The 24368-nt window shown below is 50.7% G+C and overlaps 1 protein-coding gene across 1 annotated transcript in view; it reads right to left on the bottom strand.

Annotated features, from left to right (window-relative positions):
• The window catches only part of NDC1 (NDC1 transmembrane nucleoporin), a 28263-nt gene extending 4275 nt beyond the window's left edge, over positions 1–23988 (bottom strand). The window contains exons 1-17 of the mRNA XM_061563035.1: positions 23061–23988; positions 21577–21697; positions 18453–18554; positions 15847–16021; positions 14476–14602; positions 13390–13498; positions 12455–12506; positions 11290–11422; positions 10213–10305; positions 9306–9387; positions 8271–8429; positions 7754–8047; positions 6464–6558; positions 5889–5939; positions 5386–5449; positions 1284–1384; positions 377–537 (exon numbers count right to left, since the gene is read on the bottom strand). Coding sequence (XP_061419019.1) covers positions 377–537; positions 1284–1384; positions 5386–5449; positions 5889–5939; positions 6464–6558; positions 7754–8047; positions 8271–8429; positions 9306–9387; positions 10213–10305; positions 11290–11422; positions 12455–12506; positions 13390–13498; positions 14476–14602; positions 15847–16021; positions 18453–18554; positions 21577–21697; positions 23061–23093 — 1952 coding nt within the window. The 5' untranslated portion in view covers positions 23094–23988. The remainder of the gene's footprint in view (positions 1–376; positions 538–1283; positions 1385–5385; positions 5450–5888; positions 5940–6463; positions 6559–7753; positions 8048–8270; positions 8430–9305; positions 9388–10212; positions 10306–11289; positions 11423–12454; positions 12507–13389; positions 13499–14475; positions 14603–15846; positions 16022–18452; positions 18555–21576; positions 21698–23060) is intronic.
• Between the last annotated feature and the right edge of the window lie 380 nt (positions 23989–24368).

The following is a 24368-nucleotide window of genomic DNA, read 5'->3' as shown; positions in this document are numbered from 1 at the left end:
TTAAAATTAAATAAGATCACAAGACTGTGAGAGATGGTAAGGCCTTGGGGAGGTCTGCATCCAGCAATGGATAGATCATGGCTGATGATGATAATAATAATGACTTAATTCTAGATTTGAAGCTTTCGCGACTGCAAGGATTCATACTCTTAGTTTTTTCGGTAAAGTCACGTAGGTAAAAAATGTGACTTTACCGAAAAAACTAAGAATAATAATGACTGCAACACAAGAGGGCACACACCAAATTATTAGTGGATCGATCATGGCTGATGTTGAATGCTACACATGAGCGCACACCAGGTGATTGGTGACTAAATCAAGCCCGAGGACGATGACGATGACAACACAGGAGGGCACGCCAAGTTGTTGGTCTCACTTGAGGTGCTCGCCGAAGGTGGATGCGACGCGGTAGACCGCCGTCTTCAGAGCGGCGCGCAGAGCGAAGCGCAGGTTCTTGTGTGAAGAGTCCACCAGGCTGTGCGCCTGTCGTGCCGGGCGGTTCGGCGCTTGCGGCAGCTTGAAATGACGGTCAACGGCCTGCGGGCGGGCGGGGGGGGGGGGGTCAGGACACGAGAGGTGAGGTCACGGGCAGAACGGAGGAATCCGGCTTTAAAAGTTTCTCGCGCAGCTTTCGAGTGTGCGCAGGCGGTGCAACTGCACAGAGGCCCATGGACTGGAGGGACCCTTGGCACGCGACTACAAATATGTGGAAAGAAAGGTGATGGCCAACACTGGCGAGGGGCCCTAGCAGTGCCAGCTTTATGCAACGTAGGCACGGCAGGTATTTGCCAAAGGCGGTGGCAGATTGCTGGGACGAGGGAGGGGCGGCAATGTCAAGTTCTGAATTCCAGTGGCTGCGATTGGTGGGTACGTGTCGTCACATGACCTGCTCACCTGCTGACAAGACACCTTTTAGCGTATAAATATAAATAAGACAAAATTCTCAAGATGTTGAACTGAAACAGGGGAGTAGAGTGAGATGACAGGGAAGAGGTGGGAGAGCACGTGGATAGGAGTATATTGAGTTGAGAGGGGATTGGTAGAAATTGGCAAGTCCATGTAGGATCTTGAAGACCGCAATAGTGATTGTCAAATGTAATTTTTTTAATATATGTTGTGTGATCATCAAGTCCATCCGGCATTGCATTGGGGGCCAAGGGAGCGACCGGGAGTATGGGGGGGGGGGGGTGACGTGGTGATGTCACATGCCATTAACAAACTGGTGAAATGCGATTCACTGACAGGGATTTGCTTCGATGGATGAATTGTGGGGTGCGACTCACATCTTGCAGGGCCAGCATTGCATTCAGGATCTCCGACAGTCGCGTCTGCACCACCCCAAACCTGTCCTCGGTGATCGATGCAGCCACCAGATGTGAGAGAGCTTTATCGTCAAACACACAGACACATATACGCACACACATATATATACAAAGATCACCCATATAGCCTAAACAGATTGTTGGGGCAAGTGCTGTTTGTGAGCACCGATGAAGGCTGGCACGGCACAAGACGGAGGTGGGTGGCCAACACCACGCCTGGCCGCCTTTGTCTCCCTCGTGGCGATGGCTACACACCGTACCAGGTACTCATTTGAGTCGACCTAGGGGAAGCCCAGGACCGGTTCAGATAACCGTCACTGGTGTTGGCCATGAGCGGGAATTGAACTCGGGTCGCCGGATTCGTCGCGCAGCGCCGTAAGCGCGACACCACCGCTCCCCACTGAACATACAAAGATCCCCGTATAGCCTTAACGGACTGTAAGGGCAAGTGCTGTTAGCGAGCACCTATGAAGGCCGAAACGGTCACACGAGGGGGTGGGTGGCCAGCACCACGCCCGACCGCCTTTGTCTCCCCAGTGGCGATGTTCACACATTGCACCAGGTACTCATTTGAGGCTGAGTCGACCTAGGGGATGCCCAGGACCGGTTCAGATAATCGTCACTGGTATTGGCCGTGAGCGGGAATCGAACCTGGGTCGCCGGGTTCATAGCGCAGTGCGCTAACCGCTACACTACCGCTCCCCACACAAACAATGACAGAGATCTCTCCTGTAGCCTAGAGTTCTTAGCAAGCACCTTTGAAGGCCGCCCACCACACACAGTCAGGTGATGTGATCAGCACCATGCCTGGCCACCTTTGTCCCTCCAGTTCTGATGTTGACACATAGCAGCAGGTACTCGTGTAAGGCTGATTCAACCGAGAAGAGTCCAGGATCTGCCATTGATGTTATCCAGAGTTGAAGTTATCACTGAATATTTTCCAGATCGCTGGTAGACCAATATGGGTTTAAGGTTATATTACTTGTCACACACGGATGATGAAGGGAGATCCGTGGTGGTGCTTGAGAACAACAACAAAAACTAAAAGATTAATATAAAGGCCATAAACGTAGGTGGCGCATGACTACTAGCCGCAGGAATAGCGAGGGGGTAAACTGGATGTGGTGCAACGAGTGTGGAGATCTTTTCATGGTCCCTACCAGACTAGATTAGGTGACACGTGACTGAGCCACAGCCAGTAGTATACTTGAGGTGGTAAGCAGGGTGCGATAAATAATTTTCGGCTCGCCAGACACAGAGAGGCCGCACTTGAAAATTAAAACTTGATGGTCATCCATGGCAGGGAATCGAACCCAGGTCGCCGAGACCGTAACGCAGAGCGCAAGCCGCGTACGGCACCACATCATGCACTTGTGTGCGGCGCTGCACGGCACAACACACACTGTTCGGCAAAACTGTTGAGAGAATGTGCCATTGTTGGCTGCGTAGACTGCCAAAGAAAACACTCATGTGGTTCGTGCCGTCATTCATTTGAAAAGCCAACTACAATGCGCATTATTAATTTCTAGGCCTCGGTTAGTTTTTTCACGAGCTTTAGCAGTGATTACAACGTACCACTTGTTTCCCGAGACAACACGGGAAGGGAGCACGATTTAGTTACGGCATAAAAGTCAAAGGTGCAGCCCTGCATTTGCTCGCTCACGCCACTGCTGGGCGAAAAACCACCACTGGAAGAAACTCTCGAGAGGGTGTTTGGCCTAACTATTGACAGTGACCAGACACATCAAGGAGAATTTACTCACCAAGGAGTATAGTCCATCACGCAAACTCCGGTCATCCTCGCAGCAGCAAGGGCTTTCGGCTAGCCATCGAACAATGACGGTCACTGCATCACGTGCTTTCATATGCGCCTCTGCGGCCATCTGGAACACTCTTCCTCCTTCCGATATTCGGAGGCCACTGGAGTTTATTTAAATCAAAATTGAAAACTCCTTTCTTAATAACTAGTTTTCATGTTTCGTTTGTTGTCCCCCCCCCCCTCACAACTCTGATTTGCATAGTTGGTGATGTACGGTGTGAAAGAAGTTCAACGTACATACCACACGTGACCTGCTGATCCACGAACTGTGGTGGTACCTTATTTATACTTGATAGGTGGAGAGATCTGGGGGGTTCGGGGGAAGAATTTAAGAAACTTGCACCATCGTTTCAACTGCAGCGCTTGGAGATGTATTCGAACCGGCCAACTGCGTGACTTGCAACTCTAGCGTGCTAACCGTGACACCACAGCAGCGTCTGCACTCACAGAATAACCATCTCAAATCTTATCCGTATTAGTTACTTCCACCGACGCACGCTATTAAAACTAACCTAAAACTTTCAATTTTATTTTACCAGGCAAGGCCCACTCAACTATGTTGTTATTTTTCAGAAGATACATTCTCTTCTTATTCCGTATGGCTGCTGATGTAGATGCAGAGCAACAACTACAATTTCACATTCAAGTGGTCAAGCCAGACAACCGCATCAGGAGCAGCAGAGAGTGTCATCTCTGTCATGCCTCCTTCGTATGTTGATTGGGGCATTGCGTCGTTATATGTTGTACGGTCTGTTCTGGATGGCCACAGTCACACAGTACTGGAGAGTTTTTAATTTTCCATTTCTGCATCATCAGGTATCCCGCATCTACTGCCATGGTTTGTGCAGTGGATGTGATTTAGGGTGGATCAAGAGCAGCTTTGTGGAAGATCAAGCTCACAAATTATAGGCTTATCACGTGGAAATTTCTAAACAGCCAAATACTCTAAAACACGCTCGAGCGACAGATGTGTGAAAGATGTGTACAAAGTCGTGAGGCTTTTGTACCATTGATGTTGTTCTTCACAATAATATATACCATACAGGCCATTTGACAATCCCAGTGACGGATAAGGCCTCACCATCACCGTGTCTGTCATGGGACTTTATTGACCATACTTCACCGCGCTGGTAAGTGTGGGTATGTGAAGAGTTTCCTGAGGACCGGTTCAGGTTATCATTTTGCCACCATCGTTTTCCGTGACTAGGATTCGAACTCGGGTTGCCGGGTTCATAGCAGCGCGCAAGATTCTGCGCCACCGCTCCACCCATTTTGCTGTTGTGATTTCACCTTTGTACCCCCTGCGTAGATGTGCGCATATGTTACAGTAATGCCCACCCAACCACCCACGTGTGATTGGGCTCGGTGCTTCGAAACGCTCCAAGCAAAATGTGGCTCAGTCTGCCAAGGGGGATCAAAATGGCCGTGTCGGAGTATTCTGCCAATGTCAAAATCTTGGGTTCCATCCCAGGATTCAACTGCCCCGTTATTAAACCATGGTGTTACGTGTCACATGCAGATGCTCTCGGCTCGGCCACCAACGGTGGTACAAATAACCCATAGTGCATTAAACGCGGCATCTCGCTCAATTTCTACTTATAATTCGACCTTGTCAACTAGCCATGATTATCATCAGCCATGACCAACCCACTGCTGGATGAAGGCGTTCCTAATCCGTTGCAGTACCGTGCGGTTCCACGATGCGACAATCCATCCAGAACCTGCACACAAGCCGCTGTCATTGTTCCATCTTCACAACGGATGTCCTTTTGGGCATGTTCCCTCTCTCTGGCCGCCACTCAGTTATTAATAATTCATCAAAAATAAATACAACCATAAAACAGCCTCGAGTCTGTTTTACAGGCTGCGGAGCTACGTGGTGGGCAGCAGGGGGCAGTGTGGAAAAATCGACCGTTGCACTCGACTTCTATGCTCCCACATCTACGCTGCACGACTTCGTGAACCTTCACTGGCCGGCGTGGGGAGACGGTCTAAACAACCCCGACCAAGTGGACCAGCAGCGGATGGACAAAGGGGCTGTATGTAGACACGCGTGCAGAATGAACCATCTGCAGCGCGACGCAACTGCGTTTAGATGATTGGAAACGAGAAAAAATACGCGCCAAGCGATTGCGTGTGTGCCCCGTGAGTATCGCGAACGCAGTGGAGGAGGGGGGGGGGAGTGTAGGGGTGTGTGGTGGAGGAATGACGCGGGGGGATGGGGGGCGGGGGCTGGTTTCGTACCCTCCAGTGCCCAGATGTGCGCCTGGCAGTCGGCAAACAGCGCTTGGCTCGACGACTCCGGCAGCTGACGCACGAGAAGCGGAGAACAAAAACAAACGAGTTAGGAGCTCCGCGCACACGCCGAGATGTTGCGCAACACTTCCTGTAACACTTTCCAACATGCGGTTGTCTTCGGAAGTATTTAATTAGCGGAACGGAAGCCAACGGGTCCGCTGTCCGGGCAGAATGCATTACTGTGCAATTTTTGTTTTGTGCTCCGGATTAAGTAAGCAGGTTTTGGGCAGCCCTATGATGTATTTGGCCAGTTTTTGGCGGATTGGCAATGGGCTGGATACGTACGACGTCCATGCGGTGACGTTCTACCGAAGCACCACGACGGACGCTGACCGTGACATTCCAGTCCAAGCGCACGTTAAGGAAGCTTCAAACTCGCGTCGGAGGCATGCCAGCAGCTCGGCGCAGGGTCGCCAGATTGCCAACAATGATCCTCAAATAAACCTTACCTTGTGCACGAAATATGACACTGGCCAAACTTTGATGATGTAGTTCTTGACCTGACAAAAGACAAAACGGTAATAAAACAAACGTCACAATATTATCAGCAGAAATTGTCAGTAAAAAAAAAAGTGGTTCACTCATTGTGTTTTGCAAACTTGAGTTCTTGCCACTTTGCAGCCGTTTGTGTTTACCAATCATCTGGCACGCTCAATAACTTGTGTTGGGATTACTGGTACATACATTACATTCATCGTTGTGAGCATCTTGGCCACACTGAAAAGGTTCAAGAGGGGGAATATTTTGGAACTCGGGCAGCGAAGTTGTGCGTCTGTCGCTGCAAGGGCCTCTTGCAGAAACTACGGTGACCGAGGTGCATGTGTCAATGTGTGGCCCTGTTCGGCCCTGAGTAGGGAAAAGATTCCTCACCCCTGCTTTAAAGTCTCTTTTTCCCATGAATGAAGCATCCAACTTCCAACTTATATCGGACAGACCCGAGAGGTTAAGCTCAAAGATAATAGCGGGCGACATTTTAATTTCAAACCAAAGACAACGACGCGTTAAGTAATCACACAATGGTCACCTGATCCCACTTCTGTCCCAGCCAATCAGGAGCTGCCGTGTTCTGCTGGGGCGGCGACTGAGGCGGCAGCGGCGGCGTCGCCAACAGAGACGACACTAAAAGCGTGAAACAGCACGGGCCAGGGGGCGGACAGCGCACCACATGAGCAACACGGAATTCACGTGACTTCGTCCCCACCTTCATCATCAGCCATCACTGATGGTGGGGGGGGGGGGGGGGAGGAGGAAAAAAATTAACCCGTAAAAACAAAGTTTTTCACTCTAAATCCTTTATATGCGTGGCGGCTAGAGTCCTCTCGTCCTCTGGCTTGAGATGGCTGCCACCTATGGTTCAGATGATTGCCTGCCACCATTAAGCAATTGGTAATTAAATATAAAAAAAAATTCTAAAAAGTGTCAAATTTAGGGAAAAAAAATTCACGAAAATTAATTGTCACGCACAACGAGTCTGTGTGGAAAATGTCAGCTCAATTGGATCACGGGAAGTGGGTTAAAAAACGACCGAAAGATTTCCACGGTCGTAAGCAAGCAAGCAAACAAGTGAACTTAATATAAAGGATTTAAAAAGTTAATTCGCGATGCGTCAATTGGCGCGAGGATGCATCCATTCATTCGCATCCATTCGTACTTCCGATTAGCATGGTTGGCTACATGCTGTTGGGGCCATGCCCTAGCAGTGCCCGTGTGCGCGCACGTGTCCTGACTTCATCAAGGAGCATAAACCATCACGTGAACTGCAGTCATCCTCGCAGTAGCAGCGGCTTTTAGCAAGCCATCGAACAAAGACGGTCACTGCATTGGGCGCTTTCAGATGCGCTTCCACTGCCGTCTGGAATGCTCTTCCTTTTGATGTTAGGAAGCCACTGGGGCCATCCACTTGTACATCATCTATATTGAAAACTCATTTCTTTCTAACACCTTCGGTGTTAGTTTGTTCTCCTTCCCCTGCACCTCCAATTACGACGGTTAGCTATGTATTGTGCGAAAGAAGTGTATCATACATGCATACATCTATTCTTAAGGCTCGTGATACGGGTATTGAACAAAATGAGCAAGTATATTTGTTTTCTGATGTACACATTAGGGCGTTTGCCGAATTTCTCATTAAGTGTTTTGTTTCGTCACATCATGAAACGTCAAGCGTTGAGAACTGTCCCAACAATGGATGGTCACATGACGGTCACGAGGCCTCCTAAACGGCGTCAAACCACGACCACGGCGAACCATCGCACAAACGTCTCACCCCACCACAAACCGTCGCACCGCGGCTCGTCCCACGCCCACTGCTCACCGGGCGACGTGGACGACCACAGCCGGGGACCGCGGCGCATGAGGTGTGGACTCTGCACCGCGCCGTGCCAGGGCGAGCCCAGATCCAGCTGCGGCCTGAGCGGCAACTCCATCACCGCTCCTACTTGACCGGCGCCACCCAAGTCCGGCGTGAAGGGCGGGCTTGGCGGGAGGCGCAGGTCGGCTGGAGTGGAGGGGGCTGGGCCGAGCCTCCCCGCGACGCTCGGGGTCGGCGGCAGCGGCTGCACCAGGGAGCGCATCCTGGCGGCATGCGGCATGTGCAGCGGTGTGCAGCCTGCGGTGGGAGGAAACCGTCGGTAGGTCGGTGGGCGAGGGGCACCGGTAACGATCACAAGCTGCGATCGCACTAAAAGAAAGTCCTTCGCTGTACCCTGGCTCGCCAGGAGAAGGCTGTGTGGCAAAGGGTGGATTCCATCTCTTCCGTATGTATGGGATACGTTACGGAAGCACCATTTTAAACGCGAGCATTGTTGTTGCTGTTTGTTGTTGTTGGGTACCGGGAAGGCAGGCTTGGTTGGCAGCATCTGGGCCCGGGAGGCCGCCCTTGGAAAGCTGGTTGGTGGGCAGATCCTGGCGGGCGACGAGACGTTGGGCGAGCTCAGTGAGCAGCGAGAGGCACGTGGAGCTCACCATCGTCCACGTGTGTGGGCGACCACCTGCGTCGCACGCGAGTTGGGGAAAAAGAGGGTCATGTGACCTGCCCAGGTGATTGATCATCTGCTCACCCACACACTCGCTCATTTATTAATTCTGCTATTCGCCAATCCATTATAAACTAAACATTTTAGTTTTACCAGGCAAGGCCCACTAGCTATACAGTTATTTTTCAGAGGTGACCTGGACATAAACAGTAGCTCAATGAAGTGGCTTACCTTGTGTAAATTTAAAGCAGCCAAATACTCAAAACGCATATTTCTAAATGTGGAGGGAAAAACCGGAGGACTAGGAAAAAAATACACGTGACCACAGGGAGAATATGCAAACTCCAAATATACAGGCGTCAGGGTCGGGATCGAACCCACGACCTCTTGTATATTAGGCGAGGTAGTTCACATCTCGCCACCACGGGGGAACCATTCAATCACTCAACAGATTCACACATGAACCTTCTCACCTGCTCATTCAACCGCCCTCTCAATTAATAATCTTCTCACTCACGCAAGCTCACTCAATAACTACCTCCCAAATGTATTTTCTCTCGCTCAGTCAATCACCTATTCAGTCGATCATTAGCTCACCCACACAATCACTCATTTAGCTATTAATTCTACCATGTGTGAATACCCTCACTCACACATTCACTAGGTTTATCACTCATTCAACTGTTCACTCATTCACTCTCACTGCATCAAACTTGAACCCTCCCATCTCCTCACTCACCTACCCACAAGGCCAACCGTTCGCAATCACACACCTCTTGTCACTCACTAATCTCTTCTCGCGCACTCACCCGCTGGAGCCAGGAGCTAACCAAGTCACTCAGCTTTCACTAGCAGCGGTAGTGGTGAGGGTAGGTGCTGTGAAACACTCACCGGGCTGGCTTAGACTGAATATCTGCTGGCGTCGACCGGGAGAATATTGGGCCAGAATGGACAAGTCCTGCAGAGCCAGATGCTGTAAAACAACAACAACCATTATTAAGATGTATATAGCATCCATAATGCAGGTTTTTTTGGGTTAGATCGTGTAAATATATAAATGTGTCGTTAAAACCCGCCTCCACCCGACACAGCCAATTAATTAGTAAGGTTTGTCATGTAAACAGACCAGGACAATTCGTTACTAGTACAGCACACTCATCTGGAGAGCAAAGCCACAACATTTACAATTTGAGTGCGACGTTTCGCCAGTAATTACAACTAGCCTCGTCAGGCGACAGCCAGATAGAAAGCCTACGTGTTAAAATTATGTATATAACATCTATACAGACCTTGATGCAATTCATATTTTCATCGAATTTTTATCCACAATTTCATCCCAACTGTGCCATCGTTAGGTGTCACGGCAAGAGACAAAGAATCCATTTGAAACTCCCACAAAGCGCTGCGAACCTTCGTGACAGCGGATGTCAAGGAGCTAACTTTTTGAGATTGGCCTCTGGTCACACGCAGTAGTGGGCGGCACTTTCCCACCCATCCCGCAGCAGAGAGTAACGTTTTTCGCCTGACAGCGATAATATAACCAATAATTCTCCGAGCTGCAATTTAGCCAAAAACAATTACGGATGCTAAATGTATGCGATCGTTTTTTTGTGTGTGCAGTCGTTGGTCACCTGGCTGAGACCATAAACTCACTACACTTGAGAACCCGGTTTAATGTGCATCAATCACGAATGGTGTCACAACCCTCTTCTCGCCTCTCCCCCCCCCCACCCACACCCCTTCCCTCCCGGTGATATGGCCCAGGCGAGAGTGCTGTAGATTGGCGGGGCCGGTTCACCTTCACAATGGACGGGGGGTTGGAGGCAAGGACGGCAGGCAGGCACATCTCCGCCTCCTCTGGGAAGCTGCTTTCCACAAAGAAGACGTGGGGCTGTGGCACAGGGGAGGCACGGTGGGGGTAACAAGTGGAAATGATTGTACGCATGTTGGAACCATACGTAGCCAGCCGTGATAATCGAAGATGTGGGGGAACGACAGCAGACTAAACACAAAAAGCAGTTCTCAAGAAATAAGTTTTCAATCTTGATTATTTAAAAGTGCATAGCTCCAGTGCCTTCCTAATATCGGAAGAGCATTCCAAACGGCCGCAGAAGCACATCTGAAAGCACGCGATGCAGTGAGGTTCGTCAAGGTCAATAGGTCATCTTGGCCAGTGTTGTTGAAGCGCTGCACCACCGTCTTTGTTCCATGGCCAGCCAAAAGGCGCCGCTGCGAGGACGACCGGAGTTCGTGTGGCGATGGTTTATGCTTTCTTGACGAGCTCAGGACACGCACGCACTGCTGGAATATGGCCGAGCTGTGGCGCTATCGCCACTCATTGCAGAGGTTCGCGTTCTCGAAGCCTGCGGGCCACCCTGGTTAATACTGCAGTTGTGTATTAACGGTAAAAAAATACATAAGCCATCTGCTTCACAGCAGATGTAAAAATATATTGTGGCGTCAATTGACGGTCTAAATTTGCCGAATTTGTTAAATTACTCCTAAATTTGGTCATTTGGAAACAGAATCGCGATCATCGCCCTCAACTGCAAGAAAAGTGATTAGGGCCCCCTCCTGAAAACAGTAATGAGACTCACGGTCAGTGAGGCTGTCTTGGGTAAAAAGCATTCTGAATAATAATTGTCATATTCTATAAAAGTTAACACATTCGAACGTTCCACATGTCCTAACACATGTGTCGGGACAGCCCGGCGCACACGGACAAGGTGTGCGTCGACAATATAACAGCTTACGTGCTTTGCGTGTCAAAGTCTTCTCCTGCCAGAAGCAGTTCCACGATCATGGCACCTCGGTGGCGAGCAGCGGAGCAAAAGGTGTACGGATCCGTGATGACGAGCGGAGCAAAGGGGCTCACCTCGGTGGAGAAGATCCGCAGCAAGGCCCAGGACAGGTACCAGGTGAGCAGCAGGAAGGCCCCGGCCAGCCACGTCTCGTACAGCAGGGGCACGTCCAGCAAGCCGCTCACAGAGTCCAGCCTCGACACCGAACTGTCAACAAACACAAAGATCCCACCCCCCCACCCTGTAAGCCTACACACACCGCTGGGCCAAAAGTGCTGTTAGCGAGCACCTTTGAAGGCCGGCATGGTGCACGAGGGGCTGGTGTGGCCGGAAACCACACCACTGGCCGCCTTTGTCTCCCCAGTACTCGTGTTTGCATGGGACACCATGTAGGTTCGGATATTCCTCACTAATGTTAACCATGAGCGGGGAAACGAACTTAGGTTGTCAGGTTTGTAGTGCAGCGCGCGAACCACAGCACTGTGCTACCGCTCCGCAACAATAACCGGCATGGCGCTTGTTCCAAGTATGTGCACTTTAAGGCTACGTGAAGTGGCATGGAGGTCACGGGACAGACCCAGGTGCCATGGGTTGACTAAGACGACTGGCAGATGCACCACCTGTGCGCCCCCTACTGTGCCACATACACACAGCCCACTCCCCGAGTGCAGCATTGATTCGACACCTACCCACACACGCAGCCACACACAATACGCATGCCCACTACGCACCCATATAAGCATTCACAAGCACAAACGCATGTGTGCGTACTCAAGCACACAAGATAAAAATATCACGTGTTCGAAGCATGGGGCTTGACATGTGGTTTGATTCCCATCACAGCCACCAGTTTATCCAGGTTCCATTCACTCAATCGGTCACTCACTCACCACCCGTCACACACAGGAATTGTGTTTGCTCACTCACTCAATCATCCACTCAGGCTCCCAACCAACAATTCAATAACTTGATCGATCACTCACCCACCCAGCCAATCACTCACGCAGCCACTCCCTTCTCACCTCTACAAAGTCAGTTACTCACTGGCTTGCGAGCTTGCTCAATCACCCTCTCATACACCCAGCCATTCACTTTCTCACTCACGTACTCACCCTGTTATCTACTCAGGCATTCATGCACCCACTCTCCCTCTCTCCGACCTAAGCCATGGGCTCACTCACTCGCCAACTCACCTACCCATTCGTTCAGAATCACACGAGAAGTCAGGACATCTCTCACCTGTCCAGGTGGAGGTCAAATGCTGCCATGACCCACCCTCGCGGCCACTTGCCTAGAAAAAAACAAACACGAACAGCGATTGGCGTTTTGTACAACTTAGAAGCAACTGGTGATTTTAATTGACCAATTTAGCCCGGCTATCTGAACCTTCAAATATCACTCCCTCTGACATGTGCATTTTCACGGGGTAGTGCAGTCTCTTCCAATCCAAATACCGACCAGATTCATGCCTGCTTAGCTTCCGAGATCTGATGGGATCGGACACTTTCAAGACAATTTGGCTGGAAACAAAACAAAGACCTAAAGCCAATGACAGGGGGTGGTGCAGCGCATCAACAAGACTGGCAATGATGACCTCTTGACCTTGACCATCCTCACTACATCGCGCGCTTTCAGATACGCTTCTGTGGCCGTCTGGAACGCTCTTCCTTCCGATATTAGGAAGTTACTGAAGCTATGCACGTGTAAATAATCTTGATTGAAAACTAATTTCTTTATAAGTGCTTTTTGTGCTAGTTTGTTGTACTTCCCCCGCACCTGCGATTAAGCACGGTTGGCTACATAGGGTGCAAAGTAAGTTCAACATATGTACATACAATAGTTACAGAAAGGGTATTTTAACTGACGAATGCCATGTGCAGTGGCTTAGCAATTAATCATAATATTGAATTATAGTGGAGGAATCCGATGAGCTATAAAGCTCTTTTTCACAAATGTCCAGTAGCTGAGGGCTGTGGGGGCAGCACGACTGCACCAGGGCCTAGGGCCGGAGAGGGTCAGGTGGTGGGCTATGAAGACGTTGGTGGGAGTTGGGGGTAAATTGGTCATAACGTGGAGGTCCTCATTTTTATTAAACTCCTGGACTCCTTGCACCAGGGCCCTATGCCAACCACGCTGCGCCACTCGCCACACTCCGCCGTGTACTCCCGCCGTACCAAGCAGGAAGTAGAGAAGGCAGTAGTAGCGCAGCAGCCGCAGGGACTGGGCGGCGCTGTGGGTTAGAATGCGTGGCAGCAGTGCTCGGAATCGCCGGTACTTGTACATCTGCGGGATGGCGGAGCAAGGGTGGCGGGGAGGTGGACGGATAGGGGGGGGGGGGTTTGCAATTTTGAACAACAAGAATACACATAGGGCAAAGAATGCTGGGATGTGATTGCAGCTGATAACGTGCGTTCACATTGCTGCATGCTGCAAAAATGGCTCAAACAGCGTAAAGTCTTTAAATGCATACACGGAACACTCACTGGGCTGCCATTACAACTTAGAGCGCGTCCGCGTGCTGCAAACACAGTTGCACTAGGATTTGTATCTTTAAAGGCAGGCAGGGAACATTGGGTTTCAACTGCGACTGGGAGTGTGTTTTACTGCAGCGTGCTGCGAAAAAATTTGCAAGACGTGTTCGCGTATTATAACAAAAACACAAAGAACACCAGGCTGCGATTGCAACCGAGTGTGTGTTCCCCATGCTGCATGCTGCAAAAAAGGGCTGCACAGTGGTGGGGGGGGGGGGGGGGTTTGCGTCTTTAACGAGAACACGAGACACGGAACACTGGGCTGCCATTGCAAGCTCGCACGTTCTCCTGCTGCACAAAGGAGCCGCTTAGGCTAAAGGGCTGTACATGAACATTATTATTATTCGACAAAATCTTCCCGCGCCTTTGATTAGCACGGTTGGCTACGTACGGTGTGGGAAAGAAGTTCAACATACATACTAACTTCCACCCGCCCCTCTTCCCCCCCCCCCCCCCCCATATTTATAAGCTCTCACTTCCTCCCCCAACGGAAGACCCCGTCAAGGAGGGCACCGGGCATCCCCCCCCTACCACCTATACACGACCAAGCGGTGAAAGTTCCCCCAAGTTCCCCCCCCCCTCGTCCCCTCCCCCAGAAACCATTGACGCGTTGAACCGGGCTTTGTGTGCTTACCGCAATAAAAACATGAATAAAAAAACACCCATACATCATCATTGCTACTGCAGGCGGAGTGCGCTGGGTGGATGGGTGGGTGCGATGGGGGCCACCTGTATGGCGGGGAACGGGACGTAGTACATGTGGCTGTGGAAGTAGAGGAAGCTGTAGGTGGCGCCCACGAAGCCCCCGAAGAGCAGCACGAAGAGGTGGCGCTCGCTCAGGCACTCGCCAACAGGGCTGCAGCACAAAGACAAAGGTCCCCCGTGTAGCCTTAACCGACTGTTGGGGCAAGTGCTGTCGGCGAGCACCTAAGAAGGCTGGAACAGCGCCACGAGGGGGTGGGCGGCCAGCACCAGGCCTGGGAGCCTTCGTCTCCTCCAGTGGTGATGTTTACACACTGTTCCAGGTACTCATTTGAGGCTGAGTCAATCTAGGGGAGGCCCAGGACTGGTTCAGATCCTTGTCACTGGTGTTGGCCGTGAGCGACGATCGAACTTGGGTCACTGGGCTCCGTAGTGCCAACCACAACACCTACTGCTCCCAATTGCACCACACATGAACGTACACACACACACGCTAGGATGAACACACACATTAAAGTACACATGTGATGCATGCATGCACCACGCTTGTATGCACGCACACAAAAGAACTGTGAAGAGGGTGACAGTGATAAAATTACAGGCTCGCATCTTTATCACCTTTTAAAAATGACAACTCTACAGGACAAAGGCCTACCCATGCCACGTCGTTCATGGGGGTACTTCACCACGCTGCTAAAGTGCGGATTTATGAAAGAAAAAAAATGGTTTGACGGTTATGCGCAAACATTAGTCTCAGTGCCATGGTGAGCGGGAAAACGCTGGACCAGGGGTCACTTGAAGGGATCTCAGGGGTAGCTCTGTTATATCAACTTCCGTGGTTTGTTCTCAAACAGGGAGGGGGTTGCACTACTCTGCGAGAGGTCTAAATGGATCCTTTGCATCATCATCACGTCACCATCACGATTTTGCATGGAGCGAGATGTTAACTACCTCGCCTGGTTGTGGGTTCGATCCCGTGACCGTGACGCCTGCTGTATATTTGTAGTTTGCGTGTTCTCTCTCTCTCTCCGTGGTCACGTGGATTTTTCTCCGGATCCTCCAGTTTTTCCCTCCACATTTAAAATCAAGGTGCATTCAGAGTATTCGGCTGCGATACATTCCCACGCAATAAGCCACTTTGTTGAGCTATCATTTGAGATAGCCAGTGCGCTTCTGAAAAAGAGCTATATAGCTCAGTGGTACTTCCCTTGTAAAATAAAAAATGTTTGCTTACTTTGGTATGAAATTGGAGAAAAGAAAAAATTTAAACAATCAAAAAACGTCTCCTCGCTCAAAGGGCCATGGCGTAGCCCTCGCCGTCAACAGCACCAAACCACCGTTCAACAATTCCACATTCCCACGGCAGGTGCCAATTCCACCCCCTCCCCCACTACTCGCCTGCGCTGCGTGCCGCACTTGATGCTCAGCGACCGGTAGGCGCCACCAGCGGTGAGGACGGCGCACCACGCCGCCAGCAGGCCGGCCACGGCGTGTGCGGCGCAGTGCAGCAAGCGGTGAGGACTCACGGCGCCGGCGAGCGTGCCCAGCGGCGTGCACGGCACCAGCGCCACCGCTGGGAGGAAGGGGAGGCAGTGGAGCAAGCGTCAGAAGTGTGCTACTACGGCGGGGGAGGGGGTGGCTGGGGGTGGCTGGGGGTGGCTGGGGGTGGGGCAGTCCACGTGTGGAGCGACATGCATAGTCGATCAATCATTTCGAAGCTGGACTAATTGTGATCGCAGCCTTTTCTTGTTGTGGGGGAGAGGTGGTCCGGTACGTCGCAAATAATTAATTAATGGATAAGTTATTATGATGAACTCCAAACTACTAAAACATTTACAATTCAATATTGACCGTTTAATAACACTTTAAAAACGATAACATGTACTGTACAGGATAAATAAATAGCGAACCACTTTCTAAGAAAAGGTGGAAGGCTAATTCTCATTCAAGATTCCGGGGATAATTCTCACGGTCTTGAAGAGTTTATTCGTTTTTTCTGTAAAATTGAATTTAAAACCAGAATTGAGTGAACGAGCAAAGCCACCTTCATGACCAATGATGAATTATCTATAACTGCACCTCCGATTAGCACAGTTGGCTACGTACGGTGCGAAAGAAGTTCAACATACATAAATCTACGGGATCATTTTATGCCGGTGTAGCGGTATAGCGCTGGCTGCTGGCGGAAAAGGGTAACTGCGGTGTATGGCAGTACTCCCGCCAGAGGTCGCAAACGGGTTTTGATTCCTTACCCGTACCCATACACGGCCGCACCAGGGTCGCAAACGGGTACCCGTACCCTACCCGTACCCGGCCGGGTAGAGTACGGGTATCGGGTACCTGATTGCGACCTCTGGGATGAAGCCATGTTGCAGGCGCGGGTCGGTTGATTCTAGGAACTTGAATTGTGAGAAGAGACAAGACATTGGGAAATGAGTGACAAACAGTTACTCACCAGTGACTCACGGCCTACCCGTACCCGGCCGCACCAGGGTCGCAAAAGGGTACCCGTACCCGGCCGGGTACGGGTAGCCGGGTATCGGGTAGGGTACGGGTATCAGGTACCCGGTTGCGACCTCTGACTCACGCCAGCAGGCCACAGTATAGACGAGAGGGGGACATCTTGGGGAAAGATCATAAAAGGGGCCCATCGGGAAGTCCCGGGAACACGCGAGAAGGTTCCAGAAAGGGGGCGTGGCCGGGGCGGAGCAAGGCCACGCTGGGAGTGTAAGAGGGGGCCCCCTGAGCGGGAGCTCGGGGCTGCTGCTGGAAGTGGAATCCCCGTCGTGGCTGTTCAAGACCATCGTCGTCGCCATCTCGTCGTCGTCACCATCTCCTCATCGTCGTCTCCGTCTTCACCATCCCGGAGTGCTGTTAGTCAGACAGCCTACCAACTGTTCTAATTAAGTAGTACCACCGACAAAAGACGGTCTTAATTATAATAGTGTTCACCCACGTAGGGTGTGTATCTATCCCGATGGTGCTTGTTAAATAAAGACGTGCCTCCAAGTGTTGCTGTCTCTGATCTGCGTCACTACACCGGTATCAAAATTACGGAAACAGAACAGGCTCAACTGCTCAATCCAAGCAACCAATGCTTTGATATTTGCATTGCCTCTGTTGTTTGCATTTTGGCGTTGTCCTCTGGTTTAGCACTGGTGGTGAGACAAGACCATAAAGGAGGCTGTCTCTGGTGTAGGCCAATCAGTTTTAAAAACAATGCATACATTGTCAAAGCTTGTTTGTTTACATGCTTTATCACAAGCATGTGGTAAAGCAGACTTTGTTGCATTGCAACAGGTATCAATTTGGCGTTTGAACATCTTAACACCTCCTGTATTATTTCAGGAAAGGGTAAAAGCCTATTTTCTTTTTTTACAACTTACATCACATGTCAAACGATTTAAACGGAACCCCCAGTTGCAGCCATGCCTGTGAAGACAAGGCCACTCAGAAGCTGGCCTGCGAGTGGGGATCCGCCAGCAGTGGGCAATGATTGACGCTTTGTGGAATTCCCATTGGGTAATTTTTGGCGAGGACAATGTTACCACGTTTGAATGGTCTCAGCGGGTGGACTCTATAAACAATTATAAACTGTTCTTATTTCAACAGGTAAGGCCCGGTGAGCTATGAAGTTCTTATTTGGAAGCGACCTGGCCCCCAAATGATAGCTCAACGAAGTGGCTTGTCAAGTGGAAATTTATAGCAGCCAAATACTCCGAACGTATGTGGAGGAAAAAAACGGAGGACCCGGAGAAAAATCTACGTGACCACGAAGAGACCATGCAAACTCCAAATATATAGCAGGCATCGTCAGGGTCAGGATCGAACCCACGACCTCCCACCCATATACCAGGTGAGGTAGTTAACATCTCGCCAACGTGGCGTCCTCTGCCAGCCGAATAGAGGCTTCTGCAGGAGTTCTCGGGGAAACGGAGGGAGCAGGGGACAGCGAGGGAGCCGCGTGAGGTGTGCCGGTGGTGGCAGGAGATGCCGGGGCTGACCCGTGTAATTCCTGGAGTCGAACGCCGACACCAGCAGCAGCATTAGCGACAGCAGCGTCAAGGTGAATAGCACGTGGGAGCTCGCGAGCTCGCTCAGGGTGTCTGCACACACACACACACAGAGACATACAGGCACACAGACATGTGCATAAACAACTGACATTGGCCACGAAATGGCAGAGGTGTCACCATGGTACTTGTGCCAGACGAGGTGTACTTTGAGATCCAGGTGCTTTGGGTTAAGCAACTCAGGTGAATGCTAGATAAACCACCTGCACTCTCTACTATGGTAAACATATATACACGCACACACACATCGATATAACTCAGAAACAGACAAAGAAAAATATCCCAGGTGAAATTTAACAGACTAGTTGGGCAATTGCTGTTGGCAAGCACTTACTAAGGCCGCAACGAAACACGAGGGGTGGTGAGGCCAACACCATTCCCTGCCACCTCTCTATCCCGAGTGCAGACGTTTTGTGTTTATTTAACACACCGCACCACATATTCATTTATAGACGAGTCCATCTTAGGGAGGCTCAGGACAGGTTCAGACATTTGTCGCTGACGTTCGTTGTGACCAGGAGGAAGTGAACTCACGGTTTCTGGGTTTGTAGCACGGAGCATTAACCACTAACACTACCGCTCTCCCCAAAAACAAAGATCCCCCGTAAAATCTATAACAGACTTTTGGGGCAAGTGCTGTTAGCGAGCAGCACCTACGATGGCCGGCACGGCACACGAGGGGGTGGGTGGCCAGCACCACGCCTGGCCACCTTTATCTCCCCAGTGGTGATGTTTACACACCACACTCATTTGAGGCCCAGTCGACCTAGGGGAGACCCTTGACCGCTTATGATAATCATCACCAGTGTTGGTCGTGAGCATGAACCGAACACCGGTTGCCGGGTTCGTAGCGCAGCGCGCCAAGCACTACACCGCCGCTACCCACATACACAAAGATTCCCTGTGTAACCTTAACAGACTGTTGGGGCGAGTGCTGTTAGCGAGCACCTATGAAGGCCCACATGGCACACAAGGGGGTGGAGTGGCCAGCACACACACACTCACTCTCGTGCACGCGCAATGCAGCAGGAACAAAGACGGCACTCATTTTAGTCTGCATAAACCACGGAGTCAAGTGGCGCCGAGTGAACAGGAGCTCCGATAGTGATGGAGACGCTCGGCGTACGAGGGTGGGGAATGCTCGAGAGCACTCGCCCTCTCTCTCTCTTTCACTCTGTGATGCCACAACACTAATGGCACTTGGGCCAAGATAAAAAAAAAATCACTACGTTCAGTATGCCACTCAGGTTCTTTTTGTTGCAAATTTTGCGAGGAGAATTACCCACCCCCCTCTCCTCCAACTTTTTCCAGATTGTGCTGTCAGCATCATGTCATCAGACAAAGAATCGGTTCAGAACTCTTGTAGAGCAGCAAGTACCTCCATGAGACAACGACCCATGGAAGTAGATATCAGGGAACACATTGTGCAAGTGACGTCTCATCAACACAGTAGAGGCCAGCACTTTCGCACCTGCCTATGCCACGGACTGCTTGTCGCATTAAACCAATAGAGTATTTTAAATTATTAGAGACAGGAATTTGAGTAAAATTAAGTGCAAAGCCAAATTTCACGTGATGGGTTAGTTTAACACGTAGGCTTTAGCGAACAATATTATCCAAAATAGAGGGTTTTGGTTAGATCGCGTAACATATGGGTTAGTGTGTGTGTGCAATCATTGGTGTCCGGGTTGAGACCATTAAGTTGCTATGCTTGAAAATCCCGTGCATTCAGTCCCTTGGCTGCCACTCCGTTATTTGTCTCAGCTACCATTTATCATCCCTCGTCGCCGAGTGTCCAGATAGTTCAGCGGTAAGGTGAGAGACTCCCAATCGCAAGGTTGCAAAAGGGTGCCGCGATGGCGAGATGGTAACTGCCTCAATCTTGATTTGAAGCTTTCGTGACTGCAGGAATCCATACTCTTTGGTTCTTTCGGTAAAGTCACGAAGGTATAAAATAAAATAAATCACGACGTTTCGGGCGCAAGACAAGCGTCCATCATCAGGTGGGAAAGCATGGTCTGCTTTTAAAAGTCTGCCTCAGCAGCAGACCAGGCTTTCCCACCTGATGATGGACGCTTGTGTTGCGCCCGAAACGTCGTGATTTATTTGATCTTATACCTAGGTAACTGTCTCGCCTGGTATACAGGAGGTCATGAGTTCAACTCCGACCCTGATGATGCCTGGTTATTTTAGAGTTTGCATGTTCTCCCCAAGTCGTACGGATTTTTGTCTGGGTCCACGGATTTTTTCCTCCACATTTAGAAACATGCGTTTAGAGTACTTGGCTGCTAGAAATTTCCACGTGATAAGCCACTTCATTAGGTGATCATTTGTGGCCAGGTCGTTCAACAAAAGAACTATATAGCTCAGTGGGCCTTACATGTTAAAATAAAAAATGCTTTAGTTTCTGTTTAGTTTCATATTCTGGCTGTGGGTTGAACTCCGTCCATCATCCCTCTGAGGTCAATAAAAATGAGAACCACTTGGCGGGGAAGTTAACTGTGGTAGTCCCTGGACCCAACCATAATAATGTTGAATCTCCACCACTTGCTCAGCATTATAAATACAAATAGGGCAAGGCCACCGTCTCAATTGCAAATAACTTTTGACTCAAGCGACGTGTCCCGCCAAAACCCATTCACCCAACCGTCTAAACTAAACTTTTTATTTTACCAGGTCAGGCCCACTGAGCTATCTAGCTCTTTTTCAGAAGCGACCTGGCCACAGGTCATAGCTCAACGAAGTGGCTTATCACGTGTAAATTTTGAGTGGCCAAATACTCTAAGCGCACTTTGATTCTAGATGTGGTGGGAAAAACCGGAGGACCCGGAGAAAAATCCACGTGACCACGGGGAGAGAGATTCAAACTCCAAATTTACAGGCATCGGGGTCGGGATCAAACCCACGACATCCTGTATACCACGCGAGGTAACTAACATCTCCCCACCGCAGGGCCCTCTTACGTGCCACAAGCGAGCACGTTCCCACAATAGGCGCTCGCAAACAAGGCGCGCGGTCGCGACGGTCGTGCGAGAGTGCGCGGGGTTGCTCTGACCGGCGACCCAGAGCAGGGGGTGGAGGGGGTCGAGGCGGGCGAGGGCCAGGTAGGCGGCCGTGAACACGGGCAGCATCAGCACGGCCCACGCCACCGCGGCCGCCACACGCCAGCGCAGCTCCTGCACCGCACGCGGAGAAGCAAGGGCAGATAGGGGATGACATCAAAGACCGTCCCCGTGTAACCTTTTAACAGACGGTAGCCCGCACACCACGCCCGGCCGTCTTCGTCTTCCTCGTGGCGCTGCTTAAAACATCCCAACAGGTACTCGTTTGAGGCCGAGTCGACCTAGGGGAGGCCCAGGACCGGTTCAGATAATCGTCACCGGTGTTGGCGAACTCGTAGACTGCTGCGCTACCGCTCCCCATAAGACTATCACATACACAGCAAAAGACAAAGATCCCCCGTATAGCCTAAACAGACTGTTGGGGCAAGCGCTGTTAGCGAGCTACCTACGAAGGCCGGCACGGCGCACGAGGGGGTGGTGGCCAGCAAGCACGCCCGGCCGCCTTTGTCTCCCCAGTGGCGATGTTTGCACATCGCACCAGGTACTAATTTGAGGCCGAGTCGACCTAGGGGAGGCCCAGGACCGGTTTAGATAATCGTCACTGGATGTTCGGTGGCCGTGGGCGGGAATCGAACTCGGGTCGCCGGGTTTAGTGACGCTAACCGCTGCACCACCGCTCCCCGTACACAGCAACCTCCGGTGGGTACCTGCAAGACGACCGCTCATGGGGGGGAGGGGGGGACCACGGCCGTCAGGTTTCTCCCAACTCACGGCCGAGTCTAACAACTCGGCTCGTTGTTAACCCTTAACCCTTGCGCACATTCACACGCACGGTTGGCTAAGTAGGGTGCGAAAGAAGTTAAATGTTTTCAGTTTCATGTATTAGGTATAACCCTAATTGTTTTTTTACCCTTGGTATTGTGGTCTATGCAAACATGACTCCTTGTAAAAAAGGTCTCAGTTTTGTTGCCAGATAAAAGGGTAAAAAACCAATTATCATATTTTTTACTGGCAAATGAGGTTCCAATGAGGTATAACCCTGTGAGCCATGCGGCTCTTGACTCGGGTGCAACCGCAACAAAAAAAACATGAACAAGAAACATCTTAAAGTGACAACACGCAACAGAAAAATCCAGGAAAAACCTGCAAAGTCTTCCAGAAAAAACACCGTATATCAATGCTGTGTGCAAACATCTCGGTGGGATGCAAGTCAAACAATAACAACCATAATACAACTTAGATTAAAGTTATCAGGCTAACTCTGTACTCCAACAAAACAAACCTGGCTGAACCAAAACGTTTTCAAAATCACCAAAATAAAGCTATAAAAACAACGTAACAGTGACCATCGTAACGTGCATTTGACATAACGCAGGCGCGGTTTAAACGTTGCCTTGTTGTTGTTAAATGGTAAAAGCATTGCGAGGATTTCCTTGAGATGGGAGAGTCACACCGCGTTCTAATGATGAATTCTCACCCTCTGCAGAAACCAGTGCCTCGTGGTACCCATTGGGGCGACGTGACGAGTGGACGAGACGAGGTGAGGGCAGAACGAGGTGTGTGGAGACGAGGTGAGGGCAGAACGAGGTGTGTGGAGACGAGGTGAGGGCAGAACGAGGTGTGTGGAGACGAGGTGAGGGCAGTGCGAGGTGTGTGGAGACGAGGTGAGGGCAGAACGAGGTGTGTGGAGACGAGGTGAGGGCAGAACGAGGTGTGTGGAGACGAGGTGAGGGCAGAACGAGGTGTGTGGAGACGAGGTGAGGGCAGTACGAGGTGTGTGGAGACGAGGTGAGGGCAGAACGAGGTGTGTGGAGACGAGGTGAGGGCAGAACGAGGTGTGTGGAGACGAGGTGAGGGCAGAACGAGGTGTGTGGAGACGAGGTGAGGGCAGTACGAGGTGTGTGTAGACGAGGTTAGGGCAGTGCGAGGTGTGTGTAGACGAGGTGAGGGCAGGTGTGTGTGTGTAGAAGAGGTGGATCGGTACAACGTAGAATTAGCAGGCGAGATTAAGAAACGAGGATGTGGCGGAGGAAGGGAGACTTAGAGGCGAGGCAGAGTGAGCGTAGCGTGCGAGGTGGATACAGGAAGAGGTGTGGCGACGAGGTGGGTGGATACACGAGGTGGGTGAGGAGTACAAGTCTAAGACGAGGTGATGGTTGAGGACGACGTGGAGAGGCGATGTTCGATGTGAGACTTGGAGGCGTAGAGAGATGATGTGGTAGAGACGAGGGGTAGAGAGGAGGTGGTAGAGAGGCGAGGTGTAGATAGACGAGGGGTAGAGAAACAAGGAGGCGTTAAGAGAAGAGGAGGAGATCGAGAGACGAGGTGAGGTTCCCGCCTCTTCACGCTTTCCTCATTCAAACCGCGCCGCGCTCCCGCTGCGCGCCGCCATGTTGCTCCGTGGGGTCCTCGCCTCTTGGGGCGTCCCGCGCGCTGCCTGCAGGACCCGGCGCCAACCGCCGCAGTATCGCGATATCGCGATATCGCCCCGTATCGCGATATCGCACGATATTAGCGATATCACGCGAATATTAGCGATAACACGCAATTTTTCTTTTATTTATTTTATTTATTTTATTTCACCTTCATTTAACCAGGTAAAAAAAAGAAACTCGAGTTTAATAAACCTTTTTTGCGAGGACCTGGCAATATTCGCGATGTCACACGATATTAGCGAAATCCACACGATATTAGCAATATCACGCGAATATTAGCGATACCACGCAATTTTTATTTTATTTATTTTATTTCACCTTCATTTAACCTGGTAAAAAAAAGAAACCCT

The sequence above is a fragment of the Lethenteron reissneri genome, chromosome 4, assembly GCF_015708825.2.
Source record: "Lethenteron reissneri isolate LAM-NWPU_2019-01 chromosome 4, ASM1570882v1, whole genome shotgun sequence".
Taxonomy (NCBI): domain Eukaryota; kingdom Metazoa; phylum Chordata; class Hyperoartia; order Petromyzontiformes; family Petromyzontidae; genus Lethenteron; species Lethenteron reissneri.
This window is presented reverse-complemented; position numbering and strand designations above follow the sequence as displayed.